Source organism: Pseudopipra pipra, chromosome 1 (assembly GCF_036250125.1).
Source record: "Pseudopipra pipra isolate bDixPip1 chromosome 1, bDixPip1.hap1, whole genome shotgun sequence".
NCBI classification, from domain to species: Eukaryota; Metazoa; Chordata; class Aves; order Passeriformes; family Pipridae; genus Pseudopipra; species Pseudopipra pipra.
Window position 1 is genome coordinate 98,904,723 of NC_087549.1, and position 15,596 is coordinate 98,920,318.

Here is a 15,596-nt window from a genome sequence, read left to right on the forward strand (position 1 = left end):
GGCTAGTCAGCAAGGCATCCATACTGTTATGGATCTGTATCACTTGAGTGGATGAATTTATTTATGACTTATTCTGTGCTGGTAACATAGGGATTAAAGTGTAAAGTGCTGAAAAGAGAAGGCATTGATTTGTACGCAAGTTATAGTTGGAGAGCTCTGACTTCATTAAAAGATTACATGCTGTACTCTGATAGAGAGTTTTGGGAAGTGAAAAACATACTTGGGTATTGTATGGAATTGTTAAGTTAGTGATGTGAAATGAAATAATTCTTGAGTCGTTCTTCTGAAAACTAGAAAGAATTCTAAAATATTAGTACAGCTAAAAACCGTTAAGCCCATCTAAAAGCCTGCTGCTCAGAGAAGGACTGCCCTTCTCCCTGCTTCAGCCTTGAGAAAAAAACTAGGGAGTAAATATTTCTTTCACTGCCCTCCTCTACATCACTGGCTTTGCTTCCTTTTTCCTGCACTTGACCTTGGTACTCATCAGACATTTTACTGGCCTGGTTCAACATGCTAAACTGTGAATAAACTAAACTCCTGCAAAAAATCAAATCATGCTTCCCCTGTTTCGGAGTTGAGGTGAGTGAGTGCTGCAAAAAGTGTGAGAATGGCTAGGGTTATGTCAAGGTAAGAGGTGGGTCACGCTAAGAGCAGAGATGAAAGTAAAATAGAGGAGAATGGGAACTTCCCCTTTGGCTCATCTTTAGCCTATATAGCTCAGCATATCATTTTGTTCTAATTGTTTAGAAATCTAGAATTTTATCTGTTTTGATTAAATTATCTGTCTTAAAAACCAAGTCGTTTTTTCCTTGACTGCCTTTTTTTAAAAAAAAAACATACCCACCAAACACACACAAAAACCCCCCCAAACCCAAAAAATCTGCCCCATCAAACTCGATGTTTTTTTTAAAGGAAGAAGGCTATATGCTGTTCAGCCATTAGGTCATGAGTAAAGTAGTTTTGATTTTTATTAGCAAGGCACTTATCAATTAGTCCATAATTCTGTGCATTTATCCCCTTTCACACATTCTTACCTGATACTCATCTGTGTGATAACGGAGTAAGTAACCTGGGATATTCTTTCTCTATGATCTTGGCTCCTTCATAATAATCTGAAATTCTGCAGCTTCACATTTTCTGATTATGTGAACACACTTTCATGTGTGAAGGAGGAGAATACTTTTGTGAGTGGCTGTGTGGCTGGTTTATAGCGCTGGCCAAAGTAGTACTTGGGAAGAGTAGGGAGGCAGAGTGGAAATTAATGCTTCAATTGAACAACATAGTTGAGGGCCTGCTGACTCAAATGTTCACAAAGTAGCGGAAAACATGTGCCCGTGTCTTTTAGTGTGTTTATAATATACTACAAAGAAAGGGTAGTCAGGAAATAGTAACTGGTTGAAGAAGAGAAGGAAATACAATTCTGTTGTAGGCAGCAATGTATGAAGTTTTATGAGAAATTCTGGGTTTGGTTTGTGTTGGGTCTTGTTTTCACACATATCTGTAGTGACTCTCTATTAGATAGGCATGTCAAAACTTCATAAGGTTGGATCAGCTTCCTATTTCATTAGCAGCTCTGCGTATCAGGTGTTTCAAGGCATAGCTCGTATTTTTAGCATCCCATAGTACTATTTACCTCACCACAGCATTTTTTTATTTAGAAACTAATACGAGAACTAACTCCTAGAAAATCTTTTCAAACTGAAGACCCTCAAATACGAGGAATAGCAGTGACAAACCTGGTCATCTACCAAGAATTCATCATATAACTAATAGAGCATGCATGCTGTGAATTTCTGTAAAATGCTGTTTATTGGAAAACCAGGAAATAGTTGACAGAGGTGTATATATATATATATGTATATATATGCAATGGAGGGAAACTAGGTTAATCTTACTGAGATGTCTGGTGTATTTTCAGTCAACTTCTACTCAAACACAGATCCAGTCTGTAGTTCAGAACTTACTGTACAGAAAAATGCAGTATTGCATGTTCCCCTTCATCCCATTGTGATTCATCCAGTTTGCTGTATCCTGAAAAAATGCAGACTGATGTCTTCAATTATTTTTCATCTCCATGGATTAATTACCCTTCTCTGCCTTGTTCATGTGCTTAGCCAGTAGTGTGCATGGTGTTTCCAATAGTGGCTAAAGGCTCAGGTCTAGGGATGAGCATGGGATGGCAAATATGATACAGTTTTTCATGTGGTCTTTCAGGCTCCAACAACTTGTAGGCCAGAAAAAGATAAGTCTTATATGAAACTGGATTAGTTTCTCATTTTTTGGTGAATTTAGATTTTTAGATTAAGTTCTAAATTAATCTGGTCCCTCTCCATATGATAAACCTTGATAAATCTTGTCCCATCTTAACCCTATAATTTTTCCAAACACATATTTAGTCATTTTTTACATAGAAGCTATTCCATACTTATTGCTCTACCGTCTGTCTTTCTCTGAAGTTTTTCCACTTTTGTTCATTTTGAAATGGGGGAAGTTCCAGAAATGCACATGATAATCAGGTTGTGAACAAACAGTTTTGTTTTCTTCTTCTTTCCCCCTTTTTTATTCCTGATATTCAGTCCGTGGTTGGAAAAGCAAGTATTGAACTGGTGTTTTGCCACAGTCATAACCAAAGTATGTAATTTATGAGTGGTAACCATCAGTTGGAGCCCAGATGGATTAGGATTTTTTCTTCATGTGTGTATATGTATATATATGTATAAATTTCTACGTCAAATTTTGCCTGTTGCTTTAACATTCACATAGGCTTGGAGATCTCCACATTTGGCTTGCACCTCAACTATCCTAAATAGTTTTAAACTGTCACATCTCTGGGGGTTTTTTGGGGGTTGATTTTTTTGGTTGGTTTGTTTGTTTCTGTTTGTTTGTTTGGGTTTTGGTGTGGGCTTTTGTTTTTGGTTTTTTTTTTTTTTTTAATGAAGGGGTTTTGTTGTTGTTGTTGTTATTTTTTATTAATGTGTGCAATAGCATGTGTCCCAGCAGAACTTCAACGACTGTCTCTGCCTCTGAGAGCACACCACATTTGTCTTCTATTTTCTTAGTTATTTATCTATGGTTTATCTCTTTTCTCTCATTCCATGGCTGTTTTATTTCCTTAAGTATGTTCAAAGAAGCACTTCCTAAGAAGTCTTTTGGAGAACTTGGCAGACGGTATAAATTAGGTTTTCATTAATCTATATGCTTGTTGATTCTTTCAAAGAACTCTTTAGGCATGTGAGACAGAATCTGCCTTTGCAGAAGCGACAGTGGTGGTCTTCCTCCACCACCCCAATGCTGTATATTATAGTACGGTGTTGGAGTGGAAAATAATATTCCTGTTGCATATCTTACATTTGACCACAGGAACTAGTCTGTTCTAAGCTCTAACATCCATTTAATAGAATTGAAAGAGTTTGTATGAAATTGTTTAAGGCTGGTATAGAATGTGTAATAGTGTTATGGCTACAAGCCAGGGAAGAGAGTTACAGCCATGAATATTCATACCATTATGCCATATGAAGGGGGCTGCCCTGCCCTCCCCTCATGGGGTGTTGGAAGGGAGGGGAGGCTTTGCTGCAGCCAGCAGCTGTCCCTGCCTGGACAACAGGAAAAGCCACACCGGGAACCTAAAGGGTGCTGTCTTGCCTCAGTTGCTGCAGTGATGAGGACTTGCTGTCCCTAAAAAAATGCAGTGAAACTTGGTCCCTTCTGCTGCTTGCTGCTTTGCCCCCTCCAGAGTGCTACTGAGGAGTTATGGTGCTGAAGTGGACAGCTCCAAGGTGCAACTGAGCCAGCTGCGAGCCCCTCTGCTTTGCTCACTGTGGGCTGGTGGCACCCCCCCTCCACCTCTGCTGCTTTGCCTGCTCCCGTCAAGTGCCTCTGCTGCTGCCGCCACCTAAATGCCGAAGCCGCCCACAACACCGCTGCCGCCTGAGTACTGAAGCCCCCCGGGGACTGCTGCTCTGGGACCCATACGCTGGACCCCCGTGCCGGACTCCTCCCCCCTCGCTGCCCACTTCAGCTGCACGGAGCCCGAAACCCCAGTGGAGATGAATGGCGCAGCACTGGTGCCAAGGAAGGTGGTTTAGAAGAAGGGGGAGAAAACCACCCATAGTTTTGTTTCCCCTTTGTTCCTTGTTGGCCATGTTGGTGGTGTTACCCCATAGCTGTGGGTAAACTTTCTCCTCTGTATCTTTGTAGTTACCGTTATTTCATTGTAGTACACTGTTATTTTTTCACTTATAACTTCCTCGCAATTTTTTTTTATTCCTCTATTAAAGGGGAGCAGAGTTCATATTATTGGAGTTCCTATGTCCCAATGTGTTTCTTTTTAAACCAAGAGAAATAGATTAATGTAAACATATTTAATATAAACTAGAAAACAGCAACATATTTAATTTGAGAGTTAACAAATTTTGCAGCCAGTCTTGAAAAGGACCCTTTGTAATTTAAAAATATTTGGTTTTATAAAGAGCTTACAAAAGGTTATAGAATTACGTTTTAAAATGTTTTTCATCTGCTACATCTTAAGTAAATTTAATTAATTTCTATATAAAATTGATGTCTAACAACTACAGTTACCTATAATTTGCTTAAGGTTTGCTAATATATACTTGGTGCATAAAATAGGCTTTTTAATAGTAGGTAAGTCTTTGGAATAGGTTAATACTTACTGTTGCTAATCTATACTGATCTGTTTAGTGGAAGTATTTTAAAATTAATTTATTTGATAGAAATAAAACTTTAAAGGCACTTATTATTAGGTGAAGATGTGGAATGTTTTGGTGGCTTGATCCTTCCCATTTCACTAAGCAGGGTGTTTATTGCTGACGAAAATCCTCCAGCTTAATTCCCTTTAAAGAGTTCTGTGATTGTCATGTAGTTTGTGTCATGTGCATGCTTCGTGTTGCCTGACGCCTTAATGACTTGTTTCAGGATTAATCCAATGCTAATAAGAAACAGGATTTGAGGTCTTACACAAAGCTGGGAGGAAGCAACTGTCAGTTGCCTATTTCAGTTCTTAATACATGAAGAATCAGCAGAGAGGAATGATTTTGATTTTCCTTAATCATGAGTGAACAAGATTATGAAGAAAGTGGGCCAAATCCAAGTGAGTCTCTTTAAAAGACAATACCGTAGTCCTAATGTCTCTTTACTGAAACAACAGGTTCCTGTACTTCTAGCTGTATTATAAAGAGTTATAAAGAGCTTTTGCAGTGTTGTCAGTTAGAAGCAAGTTGTGCTTCGTTATAATAGTAGCCTAAGTAAAAACTAAAGTTTAGCAATGTTGATAAGGTGATGGATGTAGTATTAGAATCCTCCATTATGTAAAGGGGTTTACAAGGAGGTTAAATTCACTTTGTCCTGCATTTCTAGATAACCTATGTAAATTGTGCTAATCATTAATAAAAATAATCTAAGAAATGGATGATATAGTAAATATATTTAGACATTTCATTACTAAGAAAACCCAGTAACCTGAAGCTTTGGGTTAGGTTGCACTGAATTCTTAAACCCATCTTGCACAAAAATTCAGAAACAAGATGTGTTCAAGGAAGGTTATTGATGCCTTTTCATAATTTGAATTATGGCAAGGTAGTGGCTTTTAAAAAGAAGTACATATTAGAGCTCTGTAGAGTGCTTCTGTATATTTTTGGATTAGAAGTGTCAAGAAATTTTATTTTTAAGATTCTATGACTTCTCTTTAGTTGCCTGCCAATCAAAAACTTGGACATACAGGAAGTAAATATGCATAGTAGAGAAGGTAGAATTACAGGTTTTGCCACAGGCAGCTTTCTTCAGTGTGACACTCCTATATGTCAGCTTTACTGACTTTCAAACTTTATGTATTTTTGCCTTAAAGACTTTAGTTACATTAACATTGTGCTTGTTTACCCTTGTGCAAACAGGATCTCATTTTCATATTCTCATTTTGTAGTGGTTTGTTCTTAATATGACCAAATACTACCTGAATGAAAATGTTACCATTGTTTTTATTAAGAACTGTTATTTTTCACCTGTATTTGGCTAAACAGAACCTACTTCAAGGTATATGGACTATGATTAAGAGTTGCCCTTTGGAAACTGAACAGTTAGGACTTTTCTGTGAAGGATTATTCTCCAACTGTGGTTCTGCTTTAAATAACAGCATATAAAATTAGAAACTTCTGGTGGGAATTGAAGCTGTTTTGTTTTACACATGTACTTGTTTGGAGAACAGTTACACATTTTCAGAGCTGAGCTATCTTATTTGAGGCCATGCTGTTCAAAAGTTTTAGATAATTCTCATTCCTTTGAACAACACCTGAATTCTTTTGCCATTTAAAAACAATCTGGTTTTATTTTTCAGATAGATGTTAAAACTTACAGCATGTCAGGAGACAAAGGTGCTTACTTTTTTGGACAAAATGTGCTTGAATACAAAAAGCAGATAGGAGCACTACTTAAATATGAATTATGATGACAGTGAGGAAGCAGTGAATCTGGAAAGGATTTAGGGGTCAGACTGGAATAGAATAGCATGAGCTTGGTTTAATGCTGTGGTAAAGAGGGCTAGCCTGATCCTTGGAATAGAGAGGTGATGATTATACTCCTGTAAATAGCGTTGACTGAGACTGGTATTAGAAAGCTGTATTTGATTTTTAAAGTTTGAATTTTTTGGTTTTGCATAACTTAAAACCTGTAGAGAATGTTGCCACAAAAATGATTAAAAGTTAGGAAAATATTTTAGGAACTTAACTATCTTACTTTTTCAGAAGAAAGCTTAAGATTGTTTGAATAAGTATAGTTACCTTCAAGAGAAAATACTAATAGTGAGTAGTTAAATTTGGAAACTGTACTAAGACATTATAGCTAGAAGTTTGAAAACAGCCAAATTTAAATAGATAAGAAACAATTTGAGATTATTTTTTGGTAATTATAAACATAAATTGATGGGGTTTTTTCCTTATTTTAGTTTCTGAAAACATCGAGATACACTGGTCGAATTTCAGTATGTTTTTTCAAAGTTATAGAACCTAATGCAGAAATTAAATTCTGCAACCCATGTAAAGATAGGATATCAGATTAGATGGTCAAATATTTTTGTCCTTAATCTCTTGAACAGGCATCATAGTAGAAATTTAGGATCACTTAAATGATCGTTTCCTTCTCTACCCCAAGCCATGCTTTTCCACTTTCTCTATAACAAAACACCTGTGACATATCTTTTTCATACTCTACCTCTTGTGATTCAGGGGCAGAGGAGGAAGCAGAGGTGGGAAAGGGAGAAAACCATTAAAAAAAAAGTCATAGGTGTATGATTTAGTAGTATTGTCATCAATGCTAAGGAAGTTGTTTTGCTTACTGTAAGCAAACTATTGCTCATTTGTACACTGATTATCTAGTGACGACATAGGCATTTATAATAAATAGTTCCATTTCTCTGAGGAACACTATGATATGGGGATACAAATGGGTGGGTAATAAGTGTGAGAGGGGAATCACAGAATTATTGGTGCTGGAAGGGACCTCTGGAGATCATCTAGTCCAACCTCCAAATGAGTGGGCCACCTCTTTGGCAAAGGTGGCTTCAGCATGTTTAAGCTATACATTTGGGTTCTGTTTTACACTGTATAAAATGGGCCAGTTCAGATCAGCTTAGAAATTTAATAATTAACATACCCGAAAGTATTCTACCTATCAATGTTTGTGAGGATCACTGCTCTGAAATCTAAGGAATATGAATTTAGACAGAGTGCCATTTTTGCCTCTATGACCAACACTTTGAATTCTGACATGCAAAACTTCTGACCTAAGTTTTGTTTGGTGTGTGGAAATGTTAGTGAGAAATCATCTGATGGCACTGGCAGTTTTAAATTTAAGGCCAGCGTAGCACTGGGACAGTTTGTGATAATTTATGTGGGTTACACTGTATAGGCAGCTGGAAGGCTGGGGTGTATAGGAGTTCACATTGGGATTGTCTGCATGAACACACTGAATGTAACCTTCCACACTTGAGAGGTCTCCTACTTTCTCTTCTTGCAACTGTATGTCTTGTATAGAAAAGAAAATGTAACTTGTTGCAGCTAATTTCCATGTAAGTGTAACTATCGTTCTTGAGTATCTGTAGAAGTCAAGACTAGGGATTTTTGCATGTCTCATCAACGTAGAAAATACCAGACAGGCTTCTAGGAAAGGTACATTAGTTATGGCTTTAATTTGTCTACTGATCCATCAGTGAGCACAGAATTGTGCTAGGATATGTGAACATTCTGTAACAGATGAGAATTAGTAATAATAATTTTTAAAGTGAGTATGGAGGTAGAAAAAGATTAATTTTAAAGCTTAGGCTTTGGTCGCTTCTGTTGGTTAGAATGGAGTGTCACATCCACAGGTGGATTTTTTTCATGTGTCAGAAGACAGATGAAATGTACCATAACCAAACCCTTAGAAGGTTTTTTATTATTTTACTTTGCATTTTCTTCTGGATCTTTTAACACTAATAGTGGTCCAAAATGAAATACTGGTCCAGATTTAAGATTTTTGCCAGTAAACTCTTGTAAATTCAGTTACTTTCAGAAATCAAGCAATAGTAAGTGTAGATTTTTGGAGTGCTTTAATTGCAGAAACTGGACTTCAGAAGACGTGCAGCTTAGAGACATGTCTAAAACTACATGGGAAGTTAAAATTTTTATTGTATGTTTAACTCCACACCTGAGAAGAGTTTAAACATATACAATTTCAAAGAAGCCTAAGGGAAAGGTGATTTGCTTTTCAAGCATTGAAACATGCTACCCAGGAAAGTGGTTGAGTCACCATCCCTGGTGGTGTTTAAAATATATGTAGATGTGGTGCTTAGAAACATTTAGTGTTGGACTTGGCAGTGTTAAATTGATGGTTGGACTCAATGGGTCTTTTCCAACCTAAATGATTCTATGATTTGACTATGTTAAAGCTTACTTATAGATTTGAAGGGAATAGGGTTGAGATGTAAAGCTGTATATGGCTTGAGACTAGTGGGATGAAGTGCCTATTTCTTTTATGTTCCATGTTACCTCAGTGGAAGCAACTGAAATAGTTTTTTCTGCTGTCTCAGTTTCACTTGCTGCACTGAGGGCAATATTTACAGCATTTGTGAAAAGTGTAAATCCTGTCTTTTTTTAGTTCTGGGTTTCTCATGAATCACTTCTTTTCTAATGAATCTTCTTTTGAAGAAGGGATCAGCTAAAGATAGAAAAGGCTGATTTGGTTAACTTCACCATAGATGTTGACTGTGTGTTGAGTCCTGAAGCTAGTTCTTTCTACAGAATGATGTAATACATATCAATTTGAGTTACATGTTTGTAAGGCTCACTACATCTGTCCAGATTGTAGCTAAGTTATTCTATACCACCCACGTCCTCACTAGGGGGTATGGTTTCAGGAAGGAAATGGGCGCACCCCCAGAAGTGGGCACCATTTTGCCTCGTTCTCTCTCCTGGGAAGTTGTCAGCATCTACCCTGTGGACTCTTGTCTTCTGCTTCTGCCATCCACCTCCTCCCATTTTCTCTGAGGCAGAGCTACAGGACATGGTGCTGAAAGGAAAGAGGTGGAACACCAAATCAATGTGTGCTGAACAGCAGTGCTACTGGGGAGGCTGCTGGCAAGGAACAGACCAGTGGGGGCAACCCCCAGTCCAGCCAGGGGGAGCCCAGCTGACAGGAATCAAGCCCAGTCCAGCTGAGCTGAAAGGAGTGCAGCGGAGTAGTAGGAAAGTAGCAGTGACCTATGGGACTGACCCCTGGTGTGGCGGAATGGTGGAAGCAGTGGTGCAGGCACCTGTGAGGAACTGAGCCCAACAAAGCAACTGTAGTGAGTCAATAAAGCTAAGACGATCCCAGTTTGGGGGCAGAAACTGGAATCCTTTATTGGACATACAGCTTCTTATTTAAAGGGTTTAGGGTTTACATATTTAACAGGGGGGTTACATATTTGTGCTATTAAAATTGGGGGGGTTTCTAGAGATGAGGTAAAGGGGAAAACCTAAATTATGAACTTTTGGGTCTTACAATTACATCACAGGAAAAACCCTGCTTTATCTTAGGGGATTTTACAGGGAGGATTAGGTATTGAATCTACAGGACACAAGGGATAGATATGCAAAGGGGGGAACACAATGGATTTTATGCAGAGGTCTGATAACATCAGAGCACCATCTCCCTGTTTCTTGGCAGAGCATTCCACTGTCTGGTCTGGCCTTCAGAGGTTTTTCCCCAGCTTCTGTGACTCAAGGTTTTCTGTTTAAACTTAGCAATTTCTTTTCTCATATCCAAAATTTGGAATCCAACAAGCACAACCCGACTCAGACGACCTAGCTTTTAGGGGGTCTGTTTGTCGTTGGTTTTTGTTGTCTTGGGCTGGGAGTCAGGGAAACTCTAGCCACAGGAGCCCCTCACCATCTTGCCTTTGTTTGTAGCAGCCACATAGTGTGGTGTGTGGGAATGATTGCCATATTGTCTTTGTGTGGGGAAGCCATGTGGGCACAACCTACGGGGACTGTCTGTCATCTTCTTTTTGGTCTACATGGCCACATGGAATTAAATTGAGATGGTGAACACCTCTTTTGGGGGTAAAACACCTCATCTTTTTGTATACTTCTGTTATTAATATTGCTGTTGTTACTGTGTGGTTCTTATTCCACTGCTTTTTGCTTTCGATAAATTGTTATCTCAACCCATAGTTTCTGCTTTCGCCCCTCCCTTACTGGCTTATTTGGAGTTTAATTTCCTGCTTGCGTTAATCCACCACACTATCTAAACATATTAAATAAACATACTCCAGAAGGTGGTGTTTTTTAATTTGCAGTGAAGATGATTTTGTTGATAGCAATGATGAAAACTCAAAGGTGTAATAAGGGGGTTTATAAATATATTAACAACAAAAAGAGGACCTGTAGGAGCTGGCAGAAGAGCTTGCCAAGCCACTCTCCATCATTATTGTTGGTCATCATTAACCGGGGAGGTCACAGACAACTGGAGGTTAGCTAATGGTGTGCCTGTATGAGGTTCAGTAAGGTGAAGTGTACTTGAACCCAACAATCCCATGCAGCTCTACCGGCTGGGGGAAGAGTGGCTGGAAAGTGGCCCATCAAAAAGGGACCTGGGGGTGCTAGTTGACAGCAGCTGAACGTGAGCCAGCGATGTACCTAGGTGGACAAGAAGGCCAATGGCATCCTGGCTTGCTAAAAAAATCAGTATGGCCAGAAGGACTAGGGAAGTGATTGTTGCTTTGTGCTCGGCACTGGTGAAGCCACATCTCAAATTCTGTGTCCAGTTTTGGCCCACTCATGACAAGAAAGACCCTGAGGTGTTGGAGTGTGTCCAGAGAAGGGCAAAAAAGCTGGTGAAGGGCCTGGAGCACAAGTCTTACGAGGAATGGCTGAGGGAGCTGGGGTCATTTAGCCTGGAGAAAAGGAGGCTCTAGGGGTACCTTGTAGCTCTCTACAACTACCTGAAAGGAGGTTGTAGCAGGGCAGGGGTGGGCCTCTTCTCTCAGGCACCTAGTGCCAGGGCAAAAGGAAATGGCCTCAAGCTGCACCACTGGATGTTCAGGTTGGACATCAGGAAGAATTTTTTCACTGAAAGGGTTATTAAACATTGGAACGGGCTGCCCAGGCAGGTGGTGGAGTCACCATCCCCAGTGGTGGTCAACAAATGACTGGATGTGGCACTTAATGCTGTGATTTAGTTGGCATGGTAATGTTCAGTTAAAGGTTGAACTTTATCTTAGAACTCTTTTCCAACTTTAATGATTTTATGATTCTCTGATAATTGTAGAATTACAATTACAGTCAACAAACTGCAGATGACAGAGTACTTGTTTTTGCAGTCACTTTTTCAACATTCATTCTCTCAAATGGAGCTAAAATAGGTCATGCTGATCATGTCAAATACTATAAATACGCTGTACCAACATTCACAAATACAAAAAGAGACAACTGTATTAGAGAAACAGGACTTTATAGTAGTCTGGTAGTGACAGACTGTTTTGAAGACTAACATGGGAAGAATGTTGGTTGGAAGCACTGAAAAAGCGTTTGAAGCGTAGGAAACCTGAGTTCTCTGTTTTTCTGTTTGAAGCCTCTTAGGTGCATTTGACAAGACTTGTTTGTTAGAGATACTGTGCTCTGAGCTTTTTCCTACTGGAACGAAGCTAAGTAACTCTTTGTTTAGAAATACGAGCATATAAAAGAAGGCTTCACTATTCTCCCACGTACAATTTAAAATACTTTATAGTGCTAAGATACTGATTTTTATGTCCAGAGCTGATAATACAAAACTATATTCTTTTACCTCAGAATTGTGAATATTGATTCACATTATCTTTTTGGCTACCCTTTTGATGTTTCGATTAGTCTAATGATACCCACTGGAGCACTAACTCCAGTGACATTACATTCTGTATGAATGCAAAACAATACTTGAAATTTCCCAGCTCTCTTTTTGAAGAGCAATCCTTTTTGAAGAGATTGGAAGTACTCTGAAAAGAGTACTAATATTTAGCTAATAATTACAGCTACTGGCTGTCAGTAGGTGACAAACTCAATAGAAGTGTGGTTTCAGCAAGACTAATATCAAACAACCTTATTTTTATTTGGGAATGTACCTTTAAATGAATGGTTTGTAAAAACTGTAGCAAAAATAATGTCATTTCAATGAAGGGAGCTAAAAGAAAAACAATGTTCCAAAAATCTTGGGAAGAAAATGCAGTGTCTTAGGCAAGAAGTTCTAGTGCTCACATGCTCTTGCAAGATGATAAGAGGAATCAGAATGTTTGAGGACAAAGTTGCTTTTTATTGTCTATGGAAAAGCTGACTGAACCTTTCTCTAAGTATAATGGAGCCCATTAAAGGATAAATGCCAATTTCTCAGATAATCTTGTGCCAAACCAGCATGTTCCATGTGCTGTAAAACACCTCAAGGTGCTGGTCCATGAGGGAGATTGTTTTGTGTTCACAGTTCTCCTTCTGCTGGCCTTGCATTAAGCTTTATTGGGGGAGGGACACGTGTAAGACCTGTAAGACGCCTGTAAGATGTGAAGCAGTGGGGGACCAATTATAAAGTGTAGAGAAACAGAAAACTATAAGTAGGAGGATATGGATAGAAGGAGATACACTGGATAAAGAACAGTAGTGGTGGATGAAATCATCAATATTTCTTCTCTGGATTGGGTAACTACTTCTAGAACCCTAATGGTCTTCTGGGTCTCTCGTGATAGAACATGGTTTCTATGTCATGACACCAACAGTTATAGGGATACTATGAAAAGTGATGTGAAATCTGTCAGGGATGCAGTCCCTCTTCTGCTTAAGGGACTGAGATCTATTTCTGTCTGTTCTACAATGAAGATAATACGTTATGCTGAGACTGGTGTCTGTGTTTGCAAGAGCTTTCTTCTGGGATTTTATGTGGGGAGAAGTGTCCTGGAGGGGGCAGTGGGAGGATACAGGGAAAAAGAGTACAACTTCTTCTCCAGCTGTTCCTTAATTCTGTAGTGAAGAGATTCTGTAGGTACTATTGCTGTAACCTCTGAATATAAGGGCAAAAGGGCAGAGGGGCAAAGTGGCATAGGCAAGGACTGGAGATTATTTAGAAATGCCGATGTTGTGACAGCATCAGCATGTGATAGGTTTCGTAGTGTGTGGGTTGGAAGGCAGTGAAAGCAATGCAGTATTTTTTGAGAGATGTGCCAGAGCGGGTCAGGGAAGCTACAGGTTAATGAGGTTTATATTTCAATGAGGAGTAAGTATAGCGTGTCCCAGAAGGGTCCCCACAACCTCTAAAGAATAATTCCTTTCACATCATTTTTTCATAAATTCCTGCATTAACTACTTGAGATTTTTTGAGGAAGTCAGTAAAGTAATAAAAAGGTAGGTTAGGGGTTTATTTTATTCTTGTTGCCCAAAAGGTTTATGTGAAGTGCTATTATCAAGTGTTTTTAGGTAAACTAGAAAGGACAGGAGGGAAATCAGTATATATGTTAAAAATAATAATTAAGAGTTAAGAGATGGAACACTATACAAAGATTAGACTGTTAAAATAAGCTTAATTTCCTTAAATGCAGATGTTAAGTCCACGTGTCTGACACTACGACAGTGTTTGGCACTCACCTGCAGTGCTTTTAGAACCCGTTCTTAAATCAGCATCTTCTGACTATTCCTTTTATGGTATACCATGTTCTCTTTTTTTTTTTCATTTTGTTTCTAATTGTTGTACTTTTCCACCAGGGGATGGGATTGCCAGGGAAAGTCGTCCATTTATTAACAGTGCAGAATTGAACAGAGGAAACACGTATGAAGGAAAGAATATGGCTCTCTTTGAGGTAAGTTAAATACCCCAGAAACATACTTAACCGTTAATTGGGATGACCTGTTTTCTTTGTCGTGAAATATAGTGGGGGAAAATGAATTTTAATAACTTTTTTGTAATTTGATTCCTGCTAACATTCCGTTTCAGTAGATTTGAGTGACATAACGCATTAATAGTGCTTTAATGTGAATATATGAAATAAGTCTTCTTGTGTTTAAGTTTTTTGGGCTAGGATCTAGAAATTGTTGTTAGAGAAAGCTGTTGGAAGTTAAATCTATTAGTTTTAGCAGAACAGTATTCAGTTTTAAAAGGATTAGCAAATTAATTTGTTCAACAAGGGAATCATAGACTTATCTTAAAGCAGGAAAGGCAGAAAACAAAGTTACAGGCCATGACTGAGCTGTATTTGTAATTTCTAATATAAGCATCTACTTTATAATGGGAGTTTCATACCTTTTTAATCAAATGAGTGATTGCAATCATTCATAGAAAGGAAGTACCTTTAAGGACCACTATTTCAATGAAATAGTACTTTTAGTAAAACTTAACCTAGGTTGTTCTGCTATAGCAGTATCAATTAGTCTTGCTTCGATGCTTGCTGTTAACAATAATCAAAGTCCTTCCAGCGTTGTTTGCGTAACCATCTTGCAGTTGAATTCTTCTCAATATTTTCTTGTTGTTCTCTTACACTCATCTCTTCTCTCTACCAAATATCTTTGCACTGAGGACATGGTCTTTCAGTTCATTCTGTGCATGACCCAAATAATGTCTATTTACTATTTTCCACTGAATCGTAGAGAAAATTGTTCTAAGGATCAAAGTAATGTTAGTCATTAATTGTGTTTTTGGCATGTATGCATGTCTTATTGGTTTTTGGCTCCTAGAATCTTGTTCTTCTCATGTTTTCAGCTGTTAGAGTTTTTATATAAACTGTTAAAAACAAGTTTGACTATTATGACCATGGTTATCATTACTTACTGTCTCAGGCAAAGGTATTTTAGTTCTTGTCTTTCTCTTTGTGATCCTGATCTCTTGTCTTCTTTCCAGTATTCAATTTTTGTGTATTTGATTGAATTATCTGGTTCCATTTTTCTTGGAATCCTTTTATTGTATATGCTTCCTCTGGATTTTATTAATTGTTTTAGTATGTTTTTGTTTCGTAGCAGATACTTGGCTAAAGAAAGAGGGGCTGACTTCTGTGTCAAGTAATACTACATATGTGCAGCTGTATATGACATGCGTATGTGCCCATATTTTCAACAGATGAATAC

The 15,596-nt window shown here is 38.3% G+C and overlaps 1 protein-coding gene across 6 annotated transcripts in view; it reads left to right on the forward strand.

Annotated features, from left to right (window-relative positions):
* Positions 1-15,596, forward strand: part of LOC135420133 (solute carrier family 12 member 7-like) — a 69,988-nt gene that overhangs the window by 1,793 nt on the left and 52,599 nt on the right. For 5 of the 6 annotated variants that reach the window (XM_064667187.1, XM_064667154.1, XM_064667198.1 and 2 more), the window contains exon 2: positions 14,244-14,338. In XM_064667187.1, coding sequence (XP_064523257.1) covers positions 14,244-14,338 — 95 coding nt within the window. Of the gene's footprint in view, positions 1-3,769; positions 4,166-14,243; positions 14,339-15,596 lie in introns of those variants that run through there. The other variant, XM_064667164.1, reaches the window with a different exon arrangement.